Source organism: Coenobita brevimanus, chromosome 93 (assembly GCF_032717465.1).
Source record: "Coenobita brevimanus isolate Jiangsu-jjx chromosome 93, ASM3271746v2, whole genome shotgun sequence".
NCBI classification, from domain to species: Eukaryota; Metazoa; Arthropoda; class Malacostraca; order Decapoda; family Coenobitidae; genus Coenobita; species Coenobita brevimanus.
The window spans coordinates 49,468,535-49,493,642 of record NC_137046.1 but is presented as its reverse complement, the minus strand read 5'-3'; the positions used below and the strand labels follow the sequence as shown (position 1 = coordinate 49,493,642).

The 25,108-nt window shown below is 40.3% G+C and overlaps 1 protein-coding gene across 1 annotated transcript in view; it reads left to right on the top strand.

Moving 5' to 3' along the window:
* The window catches only part of LOC145412431 (uncharacterized), a 258,467-nt gene that overhangs the window by 92,654 nt on the left and 140,705 nt on the right, over window positions 1–25,108 (top strand). The window contains exons 15-18 of the mRNA XM_080282316.1: window positions 1,610–1,740; window positions 2,746–2,858; window positions 13,248–13,316; window positions 24,557–24,710. Coding sequence (XP_080138442.1) covers window positions 1,610–1,740; window positions 2,746–2,858; window positions 13,248–13,316; window positions 24,557–24,710 — 467 coding nt within the window. The remainder of the gene's footprint in view (window positions 1–1,609; window positions 1,741–2,745; window positions 2,859–13,247; window positions 13,317–24,556; window positions 24,711–25,108) is intronic.

The window sequence follows — 25,108 nt, the reverse complement described above, 5'->3', positions numbered from 1 at the left end:
TTTAAAAACTCCGTGTAGTGAACGGGTTAATGAAGGTTGTATCTAAACTCCAGTTCGCGATGTCCCTCCAAAGCAGAAATAAACAGTGATGGTCGTAGCAAGAATAAAATGTGAAATACCTCATCGGGGTGAAGGAGATAATAGAGTGGAGTATAGAATAGGTTAAAGAAACTGAGATCAGAGTTGTGTTAAATAATGCGACGGTACTGGTACAATTAGCCTTCATCTGAGCTGAAAGTTTCAGTGAGCTTTGTCAGGTAAAAAAAAAAAAAAAAAAAAAAAAAACGAACAATAGGCGTACAGTGTGTGTGTGTGTGTGTGTGTGTGTGTAAGGAAGTGAAATGTCCCTCTTACTCTTGGTACACTTTTGGGAATCCAAACATGGCTGGCTTTGGTGGCTTGATTACAGCAGCAATAATCGTGGCCTCACGTAACCCTCTTGCAATGAAGATTTAAGACCGCAACTTGCTGGTTAATCCTTTTTACACGAGGGCGTTTTATATGCACTTTACATTATTCTTGTACCAGCAGCAAGGAATAAATATGATCATAACTAACACTCCTCATCACCAGAGATCCCTCCTAAGTTGAATAAAATCGTCTAGTGGTAGCAGAAATATGAAAAAGACGGCCTCAGTCAAGGGGTTAAGGAAGCTTCCTAGCACTTGTTCCCTGGCGACTTATTTTGCGTATTACACCCTGATATTCTCTGTAATACATTTTTCTTTCATGTATCTATGCAGTTTTCCTGTATGAGAGGATGTCAGCGTGTCATCTGCAGAAATAAACTGATAAAGAAGTGCCTGGGAGTCTTCGAAACCCACGAGAACACGGCCTTGGAAGCGATAGGCGGAGGAGTCATGTTTGTGGAATGTTTTGTAGGCTTGAGTGCCATTTTCTAAGTGCCGTCGTGACTCCCCTTTTTCATTTATATATCTTGAACATTACACCTCAGTATTGTATGTTTTTTATGCAGACTTTTGTTGATATTACAGAGATATACAAAAAACTGTTAAAGTGTAATGTGCAAATTAAATCGCTTAGGAGGAGGTGCTGCGGTCTCATTGCACTTATAATACGAGCCTAAATAGGTCATCAAAGTGGTTCTTGGATTAAGCAGTGGACTGTGCGGCTTAAGGTTGCACGTTCGATTATCAGTGATGTAGAGAACCCTCTGAGGATTTTAATTTCGATAATACCGTTCACATTTTAGAGTCACTGTAAAGTCTGTTAAAACTACTACCCGAGGTGGAACTGAGATATATTCATTAAACCACATTACAGACGGCGGGTATTAGCTGGCAAAGGATAACATAGTGATAGTGTCGCCTTTCGTGAGCGCGTAAATGGCCTTGAGAAACAAGTAACAACTGGAGTTTAGGGTAGGAAGCCTTTAGCTCATTCCTGAACTGAGTATATTTATGGCCTCAAGCAGAAAGAGTGAAAAAAAAAAAAAAAAAAAAATGGTGTAGGCATTGGCATGTGAAAAATTTGTACGAGATGTATTTTACCTTAATCAGGAGCTGAAGGAGGTGGAAAAATAAAGTTGGCTTAGGCAGTGAAAAGGTAAAATGCTGTACTGAAATGTGTTCTTACCCACCCATCCCAGCAAGTCTCGCAGCTGCCCAGCGAGTGTCGGCAGTGTGGCAAGCAGGTGTTCCAGATGGAGAGGATCGTGGCGGAGAAGGCGTCGTGGCACAAGAACTGTTTCCGCTGCAAGGAGTGTAACACTATCCTCACGTTAGTATACACACACTACTTTTTTTTTTTTTTGTTTTTTTTTTTTTTTTTTTAATGTACTGAGTTTGGTGATCTGTTTTAGTCTATATTCCTTGACCTTCCTAACGTTAATATTGCACTCTGTCGTATGTAACGTTAGCTGAGTCTTGTAATTCTAGTCTCTCTCTCTCTCTCTCTCTCTCTCTCTCTCTCTCTCTCTCTCTCTCTCTCTCTGAGGGAGATATATTGAGAACTTAAAAAAAAGAAAAGATACACGATTCACGCAACTTAAAGCCATTCTTGGCCATAATACTTTCTCGTGTATCTTGTTTATATACTATGTATGCTGACATTGTTTGCATCGGTGACCTACTAGGGTATATTGAGGACTACTAGGCCAAGTAAATCGCTGAGCAAGATGCGTTACGAAAGCTGAGAAGCCAGGGAAAATACGATGTTTTGTAATATAAACCGAACCCTTGCACAGAGTTTGGAGTTAAAAAATGTACGAAATATAATGATGAATCCAAGTTGGACCGAAACTGCTGTATTATCATAAGCCTTGGTATATATAACGGATCATCATTATAACTTTTTCCCACCTAAGGATGGCATGAAAACGTATTTTCACAGTATCCATTTGAACAATGATATTCAGGGTACTTTAAACTCAAAACAGTGTACAGCATATTACTTACTTCCTCACTGAAACCTAAATGTTATACTCGTTTCACCTTACAGTAATTTGGCCTCGATTTTCGTAATTTTGTTGCTTGTTTCACGTAGCTCAGTGGCAGAAGAAGACAGTGCTACGGTATCTACATCCATTCCATCTGTGTGACTGTCAGTATTATGGTTCTAGTGTTTTTCCAACTCACCATTCAAGATGGAGAGGTGGCAATTTTTAAACCAATTAAAAGGAGAAGGAGTATAGTAGTTAACCGGCTATGTCCCATTTCATCCCCAATATCTAAAGAATACATGTTAATATCTCCACTAACGGCTGTTCCTTGCCCCGCTTTCCAGGCTGGAGACGTACCAAAGCCACGAGGGTGTTCTGTACTGCAAGCCACACTTCAAGGAACTCTTCCGTCCTAAGGCTGTCATTGAGGACGAGGAGGAGCAGCGCAGGGAGAGATGTGAGTGTTAGCTTTTTATCATCATCATCATCACCACCATTTTCATCATCAGTCATCGTCGTTGTCGAGAACCGTTGTAGGATTTTTTTTTCCGCCATCGCCATCATCATCATCATCATCATCACCATTTTTCACCATCAGCATCGTCATCGTTATTATCTTCGTTTTAAACATTAGCATCATCGTCGTCGTCTTCATAACTCTGTTCCGTGTATTATCCAGAAACATGAAATAGGGAAGCATATAAGAACTACCAGCAGTGTTGTTGAGAAAGTGTGCCACTCCTCCATTCACTTTCAGTCAGGTTTTCAGATTATCATTGGAGGTGTGGCCCGTTTTTCATTGTGCAGTCATTACATCTTTTTTCTGTTTTCTAGTTTCCATGTCTTACCCGCGCTGTTGTTATTAGTATTATTATTCCATCATCCAACCCTGTGCCTCCCCATGAGGAGCGTAGGAACCCGGTGCTAGGCAGGTTGGGCCTGACATTTAAGATGAGAGTGGCCAGCCTCACTCATCTCTGAGTGGCATTACGTGAGCAATAGGCCCCAACCACTCCTTGGATATAAACCTACACAGGCCCAATCCTATTGGAGCGCCTTAATTGTCCACTAAACCGTCAGGTGCCATAATGTGGTTATATGGTTACCACTCAGCTTAGTAAATGGTTTCCTGATGTACAGAAAACCATTTGGCTTGTCACTCAGTGTCGAGTCACCATAGGCGAAAGGAGGAGGAAAGAGTGAAGGAAAGAAAGACAGAAGAGGGAGTGTAAAGTCACCCGTAGGCAGAAACAAGAGGGAAAAATGAATGAAAGAAAGACAGAAGAGGAAGGAAGGAAGAGAGGAAAGGGCAGACACCCAAAGCAGCACTACATCGAGTGAGTGGATGGTGTGCGTCCCCATCTTATCATTATTATCATTACTACTACTACTACTACTGGTCAGTTTCTTATTACGAGTAAATATTTTATTACAGTAGTTTTATTTTTCATGTCAGGTATCACAGGCTGTACATACTGTACAGTATTTTAAATATCTAAAGGTTCCTGTATATATTTATATCAGGTACTACGTTTTTTTTATCCTGAGGTAGATTATTCAAAACAGTTAAGTCAGTCAATTCCTTTTCATGCTGATATTTAACTCCTTCAGCCCGAGGACATCAGTTGTACTTTATTCTTGCTAATACCACTCGATTTTTAGAAGATGCAGGAACATCTCTAGGAACATCCTGGTCAGTCAGTCACACCCTAAAGATTTTCACATGCATGGTGCTTTACTCAGGCATGGCTGCATATGGTGCTTCACTAGTTCTTTGTGAATTTTCGTATGCAGGATACTTATCTAGCGAAACTCCATGTGATAGCTACTTCACTTTATGGATGCCCAATTTGGTCCTGCATTTATGTAGTACTTCTCTGCTTGCTTAGCTTAGGAGAGTAACGTAGAAGTGGAAGGGCAAGTGAAGTTTACTGTATCGGTATATCTAATCCCACCATTTCAAAAAGTCTAAGCTGAATGACATCGTCAGGTTTTAGCAAGAATAGACAATGATGTCCTCAAAATGAAGGGTTGACTAGAGATAGCATACTGAGTGTGTGTGTGGAGCAAAGATTTCCAAGGCACGAATGCTGGGTGAATGGATGTACTGTACAGTTGCTCTCAGTGGCTTGTTTACGCTTTCAAAACTACCCAAACTTGTGGGTATGATGCCATACAGTCCATTAATAATCGGCGGGTTGGAACGGTTGTAATCTTGCTTTATTAGCTCAGAACCTCAGACATTTAAAAGGAATTTTGACCTCAGCTATGCAGGTGTCATTAAAAAGTCCTGTCGCCACTCTTTTTTATTTTTTTTCCCCTCCATGGACTACACGGATGACACTAATAGCTTCATAAAGTCACCAGTGTCAGTTAATGGCGAAAAGTCGACAGAACTCTTGATGCTAACTGTATAGATGAACATAAGAAATTAGGATGTAGCCCAATCTGTTGTGACGACTGTTGATAATTCTCCTTTATGTACCGGTATATTCCTTTCCGTATTTATGGATTCTGCTTGTCACGTTTGTTGATGGGAGGACGGTAATGCTGATGATGTCGGATATTTGGTGTGATCGTGTATGAAAATCTGTCCTTGGTGTGTGTGTGTGTGTGTGTGTGTGTGTGTGTGTGTGTGTGTGTGTGTATGTGTGTTCACATACAGCATAGTTTTTTTTTTCCTACTGTATTTTTGTAACTCTTGGATGTTTCCGTTTCTTATAAATTTGTGTACATCCGTGCTTTTCCAAGTTTATGTGCATTTCTTCGCGTATATATTTGTTCATTACTTCCCGTATATCCGTTCCTGTGTACGTTTTCTACGTCCTGTGCGATTCGGTACGCATTACGAACCTCATGTGTGTTTTAATGTCCACTTTTTCGTGAGCGTTTTCGCGTTTGTGTGTGTGTGTGTGTGTGTGTGTGTGTGTGCATTATTTTGGATGCATGTATGTTTCGCAGCATATGTACAGTTCCCTGCAAAAATTCTGTTCCTCCTCCAGACCTTCAGGGACTCCTATATTTAGACTGGGTAAATTTGCGCATAGTGGCAGTAATCTGCTCGGTTGATTATTTAGTTACCTTTAATTGACTGTTACTTTTAACCCCCCGAACTAATATAATGCCAATAGCTACCGATAGGGTGGAGGAGGAACGGAACTTTTGTAGGCAGCTGTACATATCTTGGATCTTCTATGTTTATGTGTACGTATTCAGAGTTGATGTGTACAGTCTGAGTTCACGTGTGCTTTAGGAGCTCGTGTGCACATTTCCTGCCTCTTGTGAATTCCATGTGTACATCCTGTGTGTAAGTATACATATTGCCTGCATCCTGGAAGTTAATGTATGTTACTTGGGTTTGTGTGTTCATTGTCATGTGCACTTTTTATACGGCTTGTGAACGTGTGTGTGTGTGTGTGTAATTAATTCCATGTATTATTTTCAGTGTGTCTGCATGCATGTGTGCTTGTGTATATGAAAACATGCCATGACTGTTAGATCCATGTATTATTTTTATTATCATTATTATTATTATTGTTGTTGTTGCTGTTGCTGTTGATTTTATTATTATCGGTATTATTATTATTATTATTATTATTATTATTATCGTTATTATTATTATTATTATTATTATTATTATTATTATTGTTTGTGTGTGTGTGTGTGTGTGTGTGTGTGTGTGTGTGTGTGTGTGTGTGTGTCATTTCCTGCATTCTGTGTGTTTGTGTGAGTGGGTATGTGCGTGTCTTGACCCTGTATATATCTCTGCCCCCTTCCTGCATTGTTAAACCTCCTTCCCTTCCTTTTCTTAGAGAGAGAGAGAGGGGGGGGGAGGGAGGGAGGGAGAGAGAGAGAGAGAGATTGTGTGAAAAGGAATGTGTGTGTGTGTGTGTGTGTGTGTGTGTGTGGTATGCTCTCGTGTCTTAGGTATTTGTAATGGCCTTAAGGTGGTCTGGTTATAGATCCATTTTAGGTCATTTCCGGGTGTGCTGTTGTCTGTTTCTTATCTTTTTTGTCACTGTTCTGTGTTTGTCTGGTGTTTGCTTTTGTTCGTATGCCTGTGTCGTAATGTGTGCTCGTTTTAATGTTTCGTCTCTTTGTTTCCTTCTTTATCGAGTGATGTGTTCGTTTGAGTGTATTTTTCCTTTGGTTTGTATGTGTTTCCTTAATTTGTGTTTTTCGCTTTTTACTGTTGTTTGGTCGCTATCTGTGTGTTTATAGTACATTTGCCCGTTTTTTTTTTTTCCATGTTCACGTATATTTTTGTTAATGTGCGTGTTCTTTCGTTCGTTTGTTTTTCGTGTTAATGTTTTGTCCGTTTGCTGCTTTTCGTTTGTGTGCGCCAGTGTGCTTTTGCCGCGCGTGTGTGTGTGTGTGTGTGTTGGGAACCTAATCATCCCAACCACCAATCACGGACCAGATAGCCTCCGTGACGTCAGCGCCCTTCGTCTTGTTATCTGCTGTATATTACCGCACGACTGGCAGGCACCAAAAATAACCCAGATACACTCTTTGGAACTCATAATACCCTTTTATGGCTGTCTTCCCGTAGTGTATCTCAGCTGATGCCAAATAATAATATTCAGCTAAGAGGGAGACATAGAAGATTGAATTATTACTCCCCTTATTAACCACTTCAACCCAGTGACGTATTTTCACTGTTATTCTTTGTCTGTAGATAGTTATATTAAGACGAGGAGAGAGATTTAAAACAAGAGAGCCTTCCTTTACTTTTTTTTTTTTAATGCAGCAATAATAGAATACAGAATACGTCGTCGAAATGAAAGCCTAACCCGTTTATGGTTGGGGCACATGCAGTATTTCATTCCAGCCACCGCCAGCCGTACTTATTCTAACGAGAGCGAGTCTCAGAAGCTCCAGCGAGCCCATCTCGTTGACAACATTAACAACGTGGTTTGGGGAAATAATGTACAGTATATATATATATATATATATATATATATATATATATATATTGCTAGAGGAAGAAGAGGTAGAGGTAGGCCGAGGGAAACCTGGTTGAGGACAATGAAAAAAGAAGCAGGAGAGGAGTGTTGGTGGGACCTGAAGGAGATGGCAAGAGACAAAAATTGGTGGAGAGAGTTCATTGAGGCCCTATGCATCCCGTGGGGTGCCACAGGAAATTATATATATATATATATATATATATATATATATATATATATATATATATGTATGTATGTATGTATATATAATGTGTTGCTCCATGAGGAGCGTAGAAGCCCGGGGCAAGGGAAGTCGGTCCTGACATTTAAGATGAGAGTGACCAACCTCACTCATCCCTGGATGGCATTACGTGAACAATAAACCCCAATCACCCCATAGATATAAACCTACACAGGCTCAATCCGACTAGAGTGCCCTAATTACCCACTAAGCCAGTAGGCGCCATGAGTTGGCTATATGGTTACCATCCAGCGTAGTAAATGGTTTCCTGGTGTACAGGAAACCATTTGGCATGTCACCCATCCAGCGTAGTAAATGGTTTCCTGGTGTACAGGAAACCATTTGGCATGTCACTCAGTATAGAGGCACCCGTTGACAGAAGAAAAGAAAGAATAAAGGAAAGAAAGACAGAAGAGGAAAGAGGGAAGGAAAGAAGGAACGAAGAGAGGAGAGGGCAGTCATCCGAGAGCAGCACTACATTGAGCGAGTGGATTGTGAACGCCCTATTTAGATAGACATAATTATAAACTCACGATTCTGGGTTACCAAAATAAACCTAATGATATGCCTTGAAATTTATACTGTAATTAGTTGCACCTCTTTCCCTCGCAGGACTGAATGGCAACAAATTATCCAAATATTTTCATATATATATATATATATATATATATATATATATATATATATATATATATATATATGTGTGTGTGTGTGTGTGTGTGTGTGTGTGTGTGTCTTAGCTAGAGATGTGGGATCGTAAAAAATAATTCCTGTGTACACAGACATTATTAACTGATGCTGTCCCACCCATGTTTTAAATTTACTGGTAACACATCTGGAAGATTCCAAAAATAAAAAAAAAATAATAATAATACCCGGTTTCGACACATCAAAATAAAAACGATAAATCCATTAATCCCTTTAGGAAAAGAAGCCTCAGTCCATCATCTGGTGAGTGACGGTAAAGATTAATACCCGGTAGTTGAGGCTGAAGGGAGGGATTTAGGGATGAGTCGGTTTATTTATTAGGCTTGTTAGCGGGTTTATCTGGCGGCGTCTGGCACCCCGCGCTCATCACACCAGTGCAGTCAGACTTTCTTCCTCGCTCGCCTCTCAAGCTTACCCTCTGCGGCCTCCCAGTGTTGCGTGGTGTTGTGTGTACCCTGTGAGTGTGTTGCATAGTGTTGCGTGGTGGTTCTGTGCTTTTTATTATATATGGTGGGGGGAAAACTATTTGTCTTGCGTTGCGTGGTGTGTTGTGTGGTGCGACTGTGAATGAGGTGTGTTGCCGTGTGTTTTTCAGCATTATTTTCATGGGCAGAAGACTCGTGGTGTTGTGATCTAGTGAGTGTTTTCTTGAATGTTGCATAGTTATTGAATGTGTTTTAGGACCAATTAACTTGTATCGACAAAAAAATACTATTGTTACGGGTGTCGTGTGAATATATGGTTGCGTGATGATCACTTATCTAGCGTTATGTGGTTTGTTGTGATTACGTGTGTGGTGCGTGTTACTGTGTGTTTTTCGACTTAGGGACAGAAAAAGCATTCGTTTTTCGTAGTGTTGCGAGAATCCTGTGAGTGTTGCGTGGTGTTGGTGTGTGTTTTTCGACGTAGACCCCCCAAATGCCCCGTTTTTCGTGGTATTGCATGATTCCTGTGAGTGTGTTGGGTGATGAAATCCCCTCTGTTTTTCATGGTGTTGCCAGACTCTGGTGAGTGTGAGGCGGTGTGTTTTCCGATATAGAAAAAAAAAAAAGTTTTTTCGTGGTGCTGCTTGAATTTTCTATGGTTTGCGTGGCTATGGACATTCAGTGGCGGAATTATAATTATTACCACTGGTTTGTGCATATCCTGTGATGCAGTATGGTGTTAAGTGTTTTTCTACGTCTGCATAATGGTAGTGGTTAGAAAGCTCTTGCCTTGCGTGATAATGTTGTGGCCAGAGATATATGTGTGTGTTGTGTGCTAGTGTGATAGGTGTTGCGTGTGTTATTGGTGGTATGTGTAGTGTTGTGTGTCGCTGCAATGTGTGTGTGTGTGTGTGTGTGTGTGTGTGTGTGTGTGTTGCCATGTAGGTAGTGTGTGTGTACGGCAGTAGGTGTAGTGTATCTCACGTGAGGAATTCCAATTGAGTGGTCATGTAATTTGGAGTAAGGTATAGTTTATAGTGTGGTCAGGTAGGATTGTATGCTGGGTGGGATAACAATGTGTTGTGAGGAAAGTAGGGTGTGTTTGTGTTGCGGGTGGTGGTGGTGGTGTGGGGAGGTGGAGTGTGTCGTGAGGGTACTGGTGTGTGGTGTGGTGGGGTGGGGTGAGTAGAGGGTGGTGGTTGTGGTGTGTTTTGAAGATAGTGGTGTGTGGTGATGGTGGTGTGCATGATGAAGATGAGGGTGGTAGCTTGTGCAGAGGGTGGTGGTGTATAGTGAGGGTGTAGTGGGCATAGTAGTGTATGTTGAGGGTGAGGGTGGTGGGTTGTGGTGATGATTAGAGATCTTAGTAATGAGTGATGAGGGTGAGTATTGTGGTAACTGGTGAGGATAGTGATGTGCATATGGAGAAGATGTTGGTGTATGTTGGGGGGGGAGGGTCACTGGGATTTTGTGAAGGCAGTGATGTGTGGTGAGAGCGATTGTTATGGTTACGGTGGTGTGTGATGGTGGTGTATGGTGTGGTGAAGGTGGTGGCGAGGACGAGGTTGAGGGATGGTGGTGGTGTGTGATGAGGGATAGGGTGGTACTGAGAGGGGTGGTGTGTGGTGAGACGAAAACGAGGAAGTCAGTCTAGAAGATGTGAAAGAACGAATTTAATTGTTACTGTGTGTGTGGTGACAATGTTTGCGTACTTACTGATTTGTTGACCCAGATAATCTGTAAGCCATGTCGTTTGTTTGCCTTTAATGTCAAGAATGGTATATGTTGTGCTTATTTTGTTTACCATTTCGAAGTATAGCGTCTAAAATTATTTAATGTTTTGTTGTTCGTGTGTTTAATTTCAGATATAATACGTTAAGAATTGTTATTGAAATGTTTGATGTATTTATCACACGCGATATGAAGCCAGATTCTCGTTAGCAAGGGATATTTCGTGTCACTTCTTCCATAGCTGTTTCTTGTATCCACATAGCCTAATATGCTTCAGAAACTTGCAAGAAAACATGAAGGTTTAGATCGCAGGGGAATAGATACTGCGACACTCAAGCCAACGAGAATTCAGTCCATGTCTAGAATGATTCATTCTTTGACGATAAAAGATTGATTAACCCCTTGAATTCGGTGACGTCTTTTGTTTTATATTCTTATTACTTCTAAATGATTTTATTCAGCTTAGGGAAGTCCCGTCGTATTGGGAGAGTTAATGAAGGCTGTTCCTAAGGAGAATACAAGTGCCTGGTGGTACCAAAAATAAAAGATGTCATCGGACTGAAAGGACCAATGTTTCCGACGTATGTGTGTGGAGATGGCGGGTCACGGGTGCATACGTGGTGTTTGAGTGTGGGACAAGTGTTGAACTGCAGCTTCATGGCAAGTGTTAACAAGGAAAAACATTTACGGGGACGTGTGTGTGTGTGTGTGTGTGTGTGTGTGCCGTGATGTAATCAATTCCCTTGGTGGTTGCATGTGCCCATTATCGCGGACCGGATGTCATTGCTCTTCCATTCCATTTTTTTTTCTATTGTATTTTTTCTGTAGCATTTCGTTGGATTTATTATACTGCTATTTGTTTTATTTATTTATTTTTTAGTTTTCTTTCGTAGGATGCACATAATCATTTTGTTGGATTCATTTGTTTATTTTGAAGTATTTATTCGTTTTTTTTTTCTTTTATTGGCGTTCTGGGATTTTTCCTTTGTCCCTTTTGTAAGATTCTTTTTTCATGTTTGTACACGGTTCAGTTCCGCTCATTCTGGCTTTGTACAGTTTGTAGGATATTTTTTCGATTGATATTGGTTCTCCTTTCAGTATGATTTGGTGTAGTTTGTACTTTGGCCTTAATTTTGCTAGATTCTGTGTTTTCTGTAGTTTGTGTCTCTTATGTAGGTAAGGAATTGTATTATGCGCTATTTGTGTGTGTGTGTGTGTGTGTGTGTGTGTGTGTGTGTGTGTGTGTGTGTGTGTGTGTGTGTGTTTTAAGTGAATAATATTTTATAATGTTTTTGTGTTACTCGTTTATTTTATTTATTGTTACTTCTGTTGCATTTCTTGTACCACCTGTATCATGAGTGTGGTGAATTTATTAATTTGTGTGTGTGTGTGTGTGTGTGTGTGTGTGAGAGAGAGAGAGAGAGAGAGAGACTTGTGTAGGTGGTTTTGATACATAATACACTCAGTATGGTGTCAGGTGTGTGTGTGTGTGTGTGTGTGTGTGTGTGTGTGTGTGTGTGTGAGAGAGAGAGAGAGAGAGAGAGAGAGAGGGGGGGGGGATTGTAGTGGATGTAACTTTTTGTTGCACATAACAACATGATGACACTTTTAGCTTTTTCATTTTTGTTGTTTCTGCCCACTCCATGGCAGGATGGGGAGGATAAAAATGGTATGATGATGATGATGATGAGGAGGAGGAGGAGGATTTTTATTTTATTTGTCTATTTGTCTGTATGTAACTATCTACCTATCTACTAGTCTATGTGTATATATTATCTGAAAAAAATTTCGTACTGTTTGAAGGATTAGAGCTCGTTGAACGACTTGTCCTTTTTTAATATGGGTGACGACGTGACGTGTTTATTTTAGCCACTGAGACTTGTATGTTCCGGCCTTATGGGATGAGTGTGATATAAACGATATGGCGTGTTGAAGGAGTGACAGCTGTGTTATTGTATTGTGACGGGCTTGTACGCCATATAAAAGGTGCGTGACGACCGTTTGGCAGGTGCATGAGGGGCATGTGACAGGTGTGTCAGATGTATTCATGTAGTGTTAGCATTTGTTGCAGCGTTCATACATTAACTCTCCCGCCTTATTTGTACTGCGTACGGTATTTTACAAGGACGGTTCCTACCGTAACGTTATGAAAAGGTGTGAGAGGTGTATGACAAGTGTCCCTAGGTAGTACTGTATACTGTGCCCCGATGTACTGTTGAGGCGTCCTAAGTAATAGCGAATGTTGAGTTTATAAGCGGTGTATTACTGTTCGTGATGAGTATGTAAGAGGTGTGTAACTGATTAATAAACTGTTTAAGGAGTGGATGAAGTGCATTGTGGTAATTTCCTTCGTTGCAGTGTTGAGGCGTCCCAAGATTATAGTGCCTGATGAGTCTGTAAGAGGTTTATAGTAGTGCCTGATGAGATGTGTCACTGTATGATGAGGATATATGATGCGTATGGAAAATGTATGGCAGTGGCTGTTAAGTATACAGAGATGTATAATAAGTATGCCGAGGTAATATTAAAGGGTAGGTATGAAATATGTTCAGGTAATACAAAGAGATATGCAAGAAATATGCTGAGGTAACATAAAATGGAGATATGTATGACGTATGCTTAGGTAATATAAAAAGGAGATATTGATGAAGAATGTTGAGATACTATAAAAAGGAGATATATATGAAGTATGCTGAGATAATATGAAAAGGAGATATATATGAAGTATGCTGAGATAATATAAAAAAGAGATATATATGAAGTATGCTGAGGTAATATGCTATCCCCCGATGCAGTGTTGAGGCGTCCCAAGATGATAGTGCTGGAGAGTAAACCCCAGGCCCTTCCCGATGATGTCGTCAGATGTGAGTCACTCTTAACATCCCTCCTATCACCTCACACCTACCCCCCTCACACCTGCACATACTCACCTGCTTGTTATCACACATACTCGCTCTCTCCCTCGAGTACCTCGCACCCCAATACTAATCGTGTGTCTTGATTTCAGCGCCATTAATTGTTCACGTGGATGCATTATAACCACAAATTATAGGTGTGTTTACTTTGAATTTATATCCCTTTAGCTGCAGTTGTGCTATACGAACCATCCAATTCTTTCGTTCTGACCTCAGACAAGTTTATCCAGCTTTGGGAAATTCACTGCAGAGTAATATATATATATATATATATATATATATATATATATATAAACAGTAGCCTTTATCATTTTGACTGATTACTAAAAACTCTTTACTTTATACTAACCAACCCCAGTTCATTTTATTCCTATCAGAGAAACGCATCGCAGCCAAGGGGTTAAATCACAGTACCTTATTTTTGCATCACAGTTTTTTCTCCATTGTCATTTGACTGGATGTTGATTTCATATATTTTTAATACTAGTATTATTCATTTCTCGTGTCGGGTAGAGTGCCTACTGATGTACTGTAGTTGGACATTATTATAGACAATATTTCTTTTAATATATGATGGTGAAGTTTGAGGTTTGGTGTGTAGTTTGGTAGAATTTTAGTTGCTGGTGTTTTCGTAACTTGTATTTTGTAGCGTGTATTGAGTGGTTTAACACTTGTGTGGCTGTGATTTAAATTCGTTTATAACTCACTAACTACCGTTTTAAATGTTAATTTTACTTCGACATTCATAACTCTTACCCATGTTGTACGATCATGTGAGCAGGTGAATAAAAACATGCATATAGATATTCAGTTCTCATGTATTTCTTTTCGTAAACTTTTTTTTATTTTAAATACCGTGTACTGGTAATAATCTTACGCTCACAGTTATGTAGGATGTGGATGTGTTTGTAGTAGTAAATACAAATGCATATACGGCAATAGTGTGTGTGTCCATATGTACTGTAGATATATATATATATATATATATATATATATATATATATATATATATATATACGCACACATTCATATTGCTCTTTGTGAACGTAGCTTATGTGGCTGAGAAGGTAAAGACACACGCACACATTATCGCTCCATGTTTACGTATTTATGACTCATTCGTAACTTCATAACGTCCCCTGTGTACATACTGCAAAGATTATCACACACACACACACACACACACACACACACACACACACACAAGACACACACACACACAACACACACACAGCCTTTCGTGTGTCCGTGCCGTCAGCCGAGCGACACGGATGATTTACGCGGGAAAGCTGTGGCCGCCATCTTAATCTGCCTGGCTCCTCCTGCAATCCTTAATTAATTCATATCTACTTTTCTTCCAGCTTATTGTAAATCCTTTTCTGTTAATGATCCCGTGATTATGTGGATGAACGTTCAGGATCTGCTGTATGAATTAGCAATACACAGAAGTGTAGTTAGTGCATTTTAGATTATAATACGCACATACTCTTTTTAAATGTTTTCTCCGCTTGTTAACTGGAGCCGTTCCTGTGGCGAAAGTTTATTGGAGTATTATATGTGTTACAGTAAGATCGGAAGTCTCTTGTATATGAACTTCTCAAAATTGATTTAAGAGCGATATCAGAAGAATAAGGAAAAGAGAGGGGAACTGCCCCATTCTTAGAATAATAGTTCATATAAAAGAAGAAAAGAGACGGCCTAATCCTAAAATAAGTAAAAAGAAAAAGCAGTAGTTCTTATGAAAGAAATGAGACGGAAAAAAGTTAACTCATTTTTATAAGTAGTATAACCAGAAAAGCTGAAGGAAAGGAATGGAAATATAATGTGAAGTAAAATTATACGACCCGTTTACAAAAGTGACTCCTTAAGAAAAGGAACGAAAAATTATTGGTAAAAAAAAAAAAAAAAAAAAAAAAAATCAGTCCTTCATTCCTTCAGACCGGTCCATGCTTTGACCTGCCTAATAACCTCCCCCCCCCCCCGTCATCGGTACCGTCGCTCTCAGGTCAGGTCAGACTTGGTAAATGCGGACTAACTTTCATGACGCCGGGCGCAGGTCAGTTCATGTCGGGCCAGATCATATACTTGCAGACTATAACCTGGATTGCATGACTTGGTATGTCAGGCCAGGTCATGTAATTACAAACTATGTGGCTAGCATGAGCTAGGGTATATGTCAGGGTCAGGTTATGTAATTGCTGACTGTAACCTGAATTTCAAAACCCGGGGTGTGTCAGGTCATGTTAGATAATTGCAGACTAAGAGCTGGCTTGCATGGCCGAGAGTATATCAGATCAGGTCAGATTTGTTCAGGAAATGACCGACTAATCTGATTTGCGTGACTGGGATGCAAGTCGGATCAGGTGAGACAGTTGAAGGCCAGGTCCGGGCTGGGCAGATATGGTCAAGCCATGATTTTAGACAAGACTGGGCTTACACCTCCCAGGATAGGTCAGGTCAGATGAGATCATCAGGTCAGTTAAATGCAAACTTGCCTGGCATGCGTGACCTGGGGACGGGACAGGTCATCATATAGGACAGGTATGGTCAGGTCGGGTGATTTCGGAATGTGACTGGCATGTCTGACCCGGGGATAGGGTAGGTCAGGTCAGGTCAGGTAATTGCGGATGACGGCTTGCATGACCCGGACGCAGGACACAGCAGATTGAAATGGATGATTACCGGGGAATTAAAGACGGAATGAGCCGAATGGGTATTAGAATTTGGCTTCTGCGTGATCATTACAATGTTAGAGAGAGAGGGGGGGGGGTTGTGGTTAATAAGCGTAATATTGGAAGGCATGTATAGTTTCTTCGGGACCATCTGTTCACTTTTGTTGCTGATAGCCAAAAATGTAATTACTAATTACCCGCGTTGCGAAGCGAGAGGAGTGGTAATGTTCTCAGTTGTGGGGTTGGCTGGCTGGCTTTGTGTATGGTTAAACCAGATATCTCATGAACGACTTGAGCTATAAAATGAAACACTCAGGGTATCAAGATATGACCAAAATTTGGACGAGTTCGAAAATTGGCACTTGGGGTCATGGTCAAGGTCACCAAAATGGCTGCCAAAGGTCAACTAGACCTTTGGTGACCTTGACCCCGAGTGCCCATTTTCGAACTCGTCCAAGCTTTTGTCCATATCTTGATACCCTGAAAGTTTCTGTTGATAGCTTATGAGGTACTGTATCTTGTTTACCCTCACACAGACAAAGCCAGCCAGACAACCTCAATTGAAATGAAAACATTACCACTCCGCTCGCTTACCACCTGCGTTGCAAAAACGAGCGGAGTGGTAATGTTTTCAGTTGTGAGGTTGGTTGGTTGGCGTTGTTCGTGTGTGTTTTACATCCTGCATTTGCGTCAAATCAGAAATGTGTGTGCAAAATTATGTGCCGAGGAAAAGCTTTCCGGCTACGCAGGTGGTGAGATCCCATCGTGAGATGGCTCCTAGTTTAGTTAATGTGTTACATAAGAAAATGTCGATTCTGAAAAAAAGAGTGATTACTGGTAGGTCAGTGCAGTTTGAAAAAGTCTTGAATAAGGCAGTAGTTATGAAAAACCAAATTTTGATAAAAGAAACACTATCTGAAATAAATGGAAATAAAGAGCACATGAGCAAAAAACCTTACTGAATTTGCCAGTCTGTTGAATTAACAATCCTCTCATATTATTGTAGCTCATAGGCTATACAAATATAGAATGGGGTATAATAGCTGATCCGTCATGGTAAAGAAATTAATTAGGAAATACAAGTATAGTTACATGCATAAGTAGTGCGAAAATATTTTAAAAGGGGAGAACAGAAACTAGTAATTTATAAAATTGTATATGCATAAGAAATAGCCACACTAAAATGGTTAAATTCTAACAACTTTTCTCAGTAACAGCAAAATATAGTGTCGGTCTGACTCGCTCTATTAACCCCTTCATAACGGTCACATCTATTTTAGTTTCAATTTTGCTCACTGCCAGACGATTTTACTGAGTTTGGGAGAGACCGTTTGAAGGGAAAGGGTTAACGAAGGATTATCGAACGTCTCTAGTTCGAAAAGTCTCACCTAAGGCACATATAATCTGGAGAGAACAGCAGAAATTATAAAATACATTATGGTTGTGAAAGAAATGAAAATAAGAAGCAGGCGATTGAAGAATAGTACGTGAAAGAATGAACGAATAAGCAAAAAATCACTGTTAAAAAAGTAGTGTAAGTTGGTCTGTCTGTTTTTCAGAATATTAATATGATAAAGAACAGTAGCGTAGGTTAAAAAAAAAATAGTTGTCAAACCATAAGTCATGGGGAAAAAGTAATTCGTCGGTGGAATTAATCACCACTGCGATGACACTATCTTGATTTCTTGTTACTACCTGGAGATTTTTCATTGGAGTGGTGTCGAGTGGTGAAGGGATCAGAAACAGCACTGATCCCTTTGAATTTAGGGAAGCGCCTCTAAGCTGAATAAAATTAGGTAGTGAAGGGATTTGAAACAACACCGATCCCTTTGAGTTGGAAGAGCCCCTCAAAGCTGAATAAAATTAGGTAGTGAAGGGATCAGAAACAGCACCGATCCCTTTGAGTCAGAAAACGCCTCTAACCTGAATCAAATTAATGTGGAGGTAACAAGTTAATAGTGTCAAAGACATCATTGTCGTGAAAGAATTTTCACAATTTCCCTTATTACTTATTGCACACCAACATACGATACATTTTCATGTCATGACTAAGATTTGGTTTTTGTGGGGAGAACGTAAGACATGGGAGGTTGAAAACGTAAACAATTAGTAAAAAAATAAAAAAAAGTTGGGTGGTAATTAAATTAATAAACAAATAAACGAATGTAAAATATACATTGCATAAACCATGACAGTGAAACAAAAGCTAATTCAGCGAAGTCAAAAGAGTATAGAAAAATATAGTAAAAACAGGTAAGGTGATAACTGAATAACCAAACAATGATTAAAAACAGCACACTAAGGTGCAAATTAATAAGCATGAGTAACTATAGCAGTTTATAAGTCTCCCGTCTCTGGTTGCGCACACGGAACGAAGCAAATAAGGCCAGTGGCTTAATGCAATGGCGGCAGCATCAAACAGTGATCCGCGGTTGTTTGAATCCTATATTGCTTCCGTGCGTGATTATGCTTACACTGTTAAACGATTCAGTGGCCACCTTTGCAGTTTGCTCTCCGTTCGAGTTACGTGTGAGTTTGTTTGCTCGATTTTTACTGCCTGCATGTTGTAGCGCCTAGGTGATAGTTTTCCTCGTTTGTATGTTCTCTGTCCGTCAATATACGGGCTTGAATTTTTGAAGGCTTTGGCCATGAACCTCACTTTTTCATGTTGACTGAAATTTTAAGAAAGGTGTATTGGTGTTGCATTTTGTGTAGGCAGAAAAATACGGCGGGACATTTCTGTGAGTTCCTTGCATCTGTGCAGAGAGAGAGAGAGAGAGAGAGAGAGTAGCACATTTACAGTCTGATGTCTGTCACTTCGTTGATGTTACGACCAGCCTGCTTTATTCAGCAGAGAATGGTAGTAGCTGTGATGATGATGGTGCTGGTGATGGTATCTGTATGATGGTGGTGGTGGCAGCTGTGATGATGAGGCTGGTGGTGGACGTAGCTGTGATAGTGATGGTAACTATGATGATGGTGGTGGTGGTGGTGGTGGTGGTAGCTGTTCAGAATCAGGAACTGCTTTCATTGTGTGTGTTCGTTTGTGTAACACAGTCGAAACTGGAAAAAGGTTTTCGATGAAACATGGCAGGATGGTTGCAACTGGGTCGCAGATGGACCGATTTCAATTTTATGTAGATTGGATGGTGAGGATATGGAGAATGTGAGTGCATTCAAGTACTTGGGTAGTGTGATGAGTAAGGATGGAACTTTGCGGGATGAAGTGCGTGAAAGGGTACAGCAGGGAAGGAAGGTTGTTGGTTCACTGAAAGCAGTGATGAGAAATAGGAAGGTGAGTATGGTAGTTAAGAAGTCACTGCATGATAGTATTGTGATCCCTACCATGACATATGGAAGCGAGGCGTGGACCTTGCAAGAGGGGAACAAGTCAAGAGTGAGAGCAGTGGAAATGAGCTACTTGAGAGGAGCATGTGGAGTGACAGGGATGGACAGGTTAACAAATGAAGAAGTGAAGGAACGTTGTGGGGTAGATGTGGATGTGGTTGAGAAGATTAGGAGAAATACACTGAGGTGGTTTGGACATGTGGAGAGAATGGAAAATGAAAGACTGACCAAGAGGGTGTATGTAGGTGAGGTGGAGGGAGGGAGAGGGAGGGGTAGACCGAGGATGGGGTGGAGGGAGGGAGTTGAGAGGTATATGAGGGAGGGGGGGTGAGTTGGGGGAAGGGTAGTCAAATGGTGGGTTACAGAGCGACTTGGAGGCGTTTTGTCTGCGGCCACCCTTTGCGGGATAGGACGTCGGGCTATAGATAGATAGAAATTTTCTTAAGGGGTGTTTTGTGCCCTAATTCCATTGTTTGCAGGAGCAAACTATCTGGCCATGAAACACTTGCCCCTGTGTCACCACAAATTCACGATCCAGAAACGGCTGTCATATGGATAAGTGCTTGTATGACCCACTTATAGATGGTGCCGAATGTATGAGGGATGATCGTATATAGCCTGCAGTATTGGTCAGATACCCAACATAACTGATAAGTAAATGACTGCAGTAATGCGGTAACCCACGAACACAGCGTATTTTATTAGTCTTTTGAGCCAGATTTTATCATCTGCATCTGAACACATTTTGATAAACTGGTTGGTAGTTACATCACGGCATAACGCACAAATGCAGATTAGCCTACAGCTGAGTGAGGTTGTAATATAAAAGAGTATCTAGTTGACTGAAAACCATTTGGGGTTTGTTAGTTTTCATATTAATTTTTTCAGTTTCTTCCTGTTAGTTTTTTTTTTTTTTCTCTTTTCTCTTTTAGTTACCAGCATTTTTAAGGGATACCCCATTATATGATACCCCGGGTTAGCGATGTGGGTAGGAATATCACCTTGCCCCACCTATCAAAGACCTACTCCTGGTTTTGCGATGGGTCCTGCGAGGTATCGTCTGGGGGTGATTGGCTAAAACAGGAATGGGGAACCTTTCTCCTATTAAGGCCATTAGGATATTTTTAACGTCATTTGTGGGCCATACAAAATTATTAACTTAAAATCAACTGTAGCCTGGTACAACCCAACAAAATCTTCCACAGGTATACCCACTTATGTTTAATAATACTCAACTTAATCCTGCATCATCCTTGAACTTGCTTGGGGTTTCATTTGCTCGGGACTTGTCTTGGAAAGATCATATTACATCTCTTGTAAAATCTGCTTCCAAGCGATTGGGTGTGCTAAGCCGACTCCGTTCCTTCTTTGCCCCTGCACAATTGTTGACTCTATACAGGGGTTTTATCCGCCCCTGTGTGGAGTACAACTCTCATGTGTGGGGAGGCTCCCCACATACAGCTCTTATCAATAGGGTGGAGTCAAAGGCTTTTCATCTCATTAATTCTCCCCCTCTTACTGACTCCCTTCAACCTCTGTCTCTTCGCCGCAATGTTGCATCTTTTTCTCTTTTCTATCACTACTTCAATGGTCACTGTTCCTCTGAACTGTCTGCATGCATTCCTCCACTTCTATGACGGGCGCGTAGCACCCGTCTAGCAGCAAACTCTCACCCCTTTTCTGTCCAACTCTCTAATGCAAGAGTTAACCGTTACTCCCAGTCCTTCATTTATGCAACAGGTCAACTCTGGAACTGTCTCCTTCTGTCTGTATTTCCTGCTTCCTGTGATCTCCAGTCTTTCAGACGCAGTGTGTCCAGGCATCTCGAAATAAATGGATCTTGAATTTGGCTCTCTCTTGTATTTTGTTTTTCTCTTGGAAGGAACAGTTTTGCGGGCTCATGGCCTTTGATTCCTTCTTCCTCACATAAAAAAAAAATATATATATATATACAGTAAAACCTCGATATAACGGACTTCAGTAGACTGGAATTTGCTTTTATCGGACTCTAGGAGCTATCAGACTAAATTCCTGTACTGTATATTGGAAAAAGTCTGATAAAGCCAGAACCAGTCCGGACTGCCTGACCACTTCGGCTATGTTCACCACAATAATGTAAATAAAGACATGTATATCAGTGTACAGTACAGTACAGTATTATTAAATATATTGTACCATTTCATTAATGTAGTGAAGTTATAACACAATACAGTACCGCAATGATAGTCAAAACAGTTTAAAAACCGTTCATGTGATCCGAGCTAATGTTTGATATATTGGAAAAAGTCCGGATTAGCAGGGGGAAGTCCGGATGTTGCTTTTATCGGAATTTCTCATTTTTCGGAATGATTTGGGCCCCAGTTAGTCCGTTATAGTGAGGTCTTACTGTATATGAGGCCCCTAATAACATAGTGTACCAAACGCCACATGTTGAAAATGGAGGAAAATGCAGTTAAAGTTGCGTAACTTTCAAAATGCCATAACTTTGGAACTAGTGAATTTTTTTTTTTTTTTTCTTTTTTAAGCTTGAAGTTCGTACTTTCATGTCATGCTAATCATGGTAGAAGAGAAATTAGTAGCATTCTGAAAGGTACAACAATAGCTGAGTTTTTCTCCAGTGTGGATATTGATAGTCAAAATGTACTCTCAGTAAGCATTTTAAAAAATCAAACCAACCAAAGATATCAATGAGAAATGTTTACAAAAGCAAAATAGATGTATGTAATACTATTTTCAGAAATTAAAAACCATTATAAAAAAAGAAATATTTCATTTTAGCCATTTGGGAATACAGTATGTAATGGTAAGCTCATTTTGTTATGAGAAGGACCAGCAACTTTTTGCTCACTACTAGAGTCACTCATGTTCTCGAGACAATGAGAAAAAACTCTGAAACAGCTCTGAAAATAGCCAGTTAATCCAGGCAGTGTTCTAGGCCGTCTGGTAAACAAAAAACTGTGTCACGTCGCGACAGATTCCCAGATCGCAGTTGCCAGTGTCTTGCTGAGCTCTCTGCCTTTCCCATTTTCCGTACATTATGGCTAACTTACCTTTAAAATCATGCAATATTATGCTAAAATATTCCATTATGTTAGAATAATGGTACAATAATTAATAATGCTGTGAAAAAAATGCATGGCTGTGAGCATCTGGTAACATCAGACGACAGCACGTTGCTGGGAGGCACTTGGTACATGCTGTGACCAGCATGAAGGCTTGTCAATGCACTGAGGTGAAGCGGGCACTGAGACCATGTTACAGAAGGGGAATTTAGACCCTAATGCCAGTTGCTTTCTGTACCCTCTTGGTTGCTGTCCACATCAAAGAGGGTTTTGGGCTACATAGTGGTATACTTAACCCGGTTTCGCTTGCAGTGGCGCTTGGTACACTATGTTAATAGGGGCCTCATATATATACAGTATATATACAGTATATATATATATATATATATATATATATATATATATATATATATATGTTCATGAGTTTATGAAATTGCATTTATGAATTGCCTTGCGGGCCTGATCAAATGGTCTTGCAGGCCTTATACGGCCCGGAGGCCGGACATTCCCCACCCCTGGGCTAAAAGTTTGCATCACACGCTCTCCATGGCCAGCTGAGCCCTCCCGCAAGAATTTAATATTTTCTAACCTATTTTGTATGATTTTTAGATATTATTTGTTTGATTTGGTGAGTTATTTACAAGTCTTTGGCTTAGGTTAGCTTCTTTTATAGCTGTTAGGCCATTAAGATTGCCCATAAACTTGTTTTTGGACCCATTTGGTTGGGTTGGGGAGGAATCCCAAGGCTTTAAAATGCATCCCTATACTTTACATGTTAAATCTACCTCACTATACGGTACCCCTCCTAGCAATGTTTTTTTTTTTTTTTTTTTTTTTTTTTTTTCTTATTGCATTCCATCATAAAACTGGGGTAGCCTGGTATTTTTTTTTTTTTTAATCACTTCACTTGTTCGTTTCTCCATCTATGCTTTCCTTTTTATTTTTTTCCCCTGGACCAGTCTGTCTTGAGTATCCACACATCAAGTTTCACAGTATTGTGAGACTTTAAGGGATCGTATTCTTGTCAACTTACTAGCTTATATCTGCACCTTTAGGCCTGTGGCATATTAAATGTTTTATTCAACAGGATAGGAAGATGTTATGTAATACAAGGGTTAGTACATTGTTCAGCAGCTGCTTCATAAACATATTTTTCCCTAAGCTAAGTAAAATGGTTGAGATTGCTAGAAACAATGTTGTCTCAACCCCGTGAGTGCGTCAGTCTGAATTACATGTGAAATAATGAATTAACAGGGCATAAAAAGTAAACTCTAATTAAAATGTTGAGGTCTCATCCAGGATATAGATTAGAGCAACAAATTTCAGACCTTCCCACGATTAATCTATCGCCAGAAAAACATAGAAACAGGATTACTGGAGAAACTTTTGGACTACTGACCAACATGAGAGTGGCATATAAATACTGTATATGGATGAAGAGATGCCGAGAGAGTTAATAGTGACCATGATAAGACCGAGTCTGGAATATGCAGCAATGATATGGTCACCACACATGAAAATGCATACCAGTAAACTAGAAAGAATACAAAGGATAGCTACAAAATTGACACCAGGCCTGAGGGAGTTGCCTTCTGAGGAGAGATTAGAAAAGCTGAAATTGCCAACCGTAAGAGAGAGGAGAGATTTAATTACAGTGGTTAGAGGAATAAGAGGAATAGAACTTGTGGGTAAAGAGGACCTTTTTGTAAAAGATGATGCAAGAACAAGAGGACACGAATTCAAATTGAAGAGGAGTCAGTGCCAGAGTGATGTAAAGAAATGTAGTTTTCCAAACAGAACTATAGACATTTGGAATATTTGGAGCCGGAGGTGGTGCGAGCAGAGAGCATCCATATGTTTAAATCTAGATTGGATTATAAACAACTGTAGAAAAGAGATAGGCCAACACGAGCTAGCTCTAATCCTATATAATACAGTTAGGTAAACACACACACACACACACACACATACACACACACACACACACACACACACACACACACACACACACACACATTCTTAATAAAAGTACATTCACACTGCTCATCATGAAAAGAGGGTAATTCAAGATGTTGAGCCAACACTAAAGAACTCCCCACTTCCACAGCAACGGACAAGCCAGACTACGGCCTGGAGGACTTGTCAACAGCCAACCTGAAACAGAAATTCAAAATGTTTGAACAAATTTCCACCGAAGAAGAGCGACGGCCTGAATCCATCCCAGTAAGGCGCTCCCAGTCTCTCCTTAGCAAGGCTGCAAGGTAAGAACTTAATGAAATGGTTTGCCTGTACCCAGAATAAAAATCCTTATGATTCATGCATGGAGATAAGGGTGAGTTTTCATACTATGTATTGTACTGTACTGGTGTAGTGCAGTATCCCTGTTGCCCTCATGGAGTTTTTATAGATGACTGGTGGTTTACTGTACTGAAGTGATTCAACCGGATGTAGCCTATAAAGGTCAACCTGCGAAGGGTAGTTGGGGTTTCTAGCTCATGTAGTGCAGCTAGTCATACCTTAAATGTATGAAGTGGGTAGCCTAGCCCCAGGCTCCCATGGTTTTGGGAAAATACCCGAATGGATTGTTAAGTTAAATAAAAATCTAAGGAGATATAGAACCACATTTCACATTAATTTTGTACTAAATTCTGGTTTCATA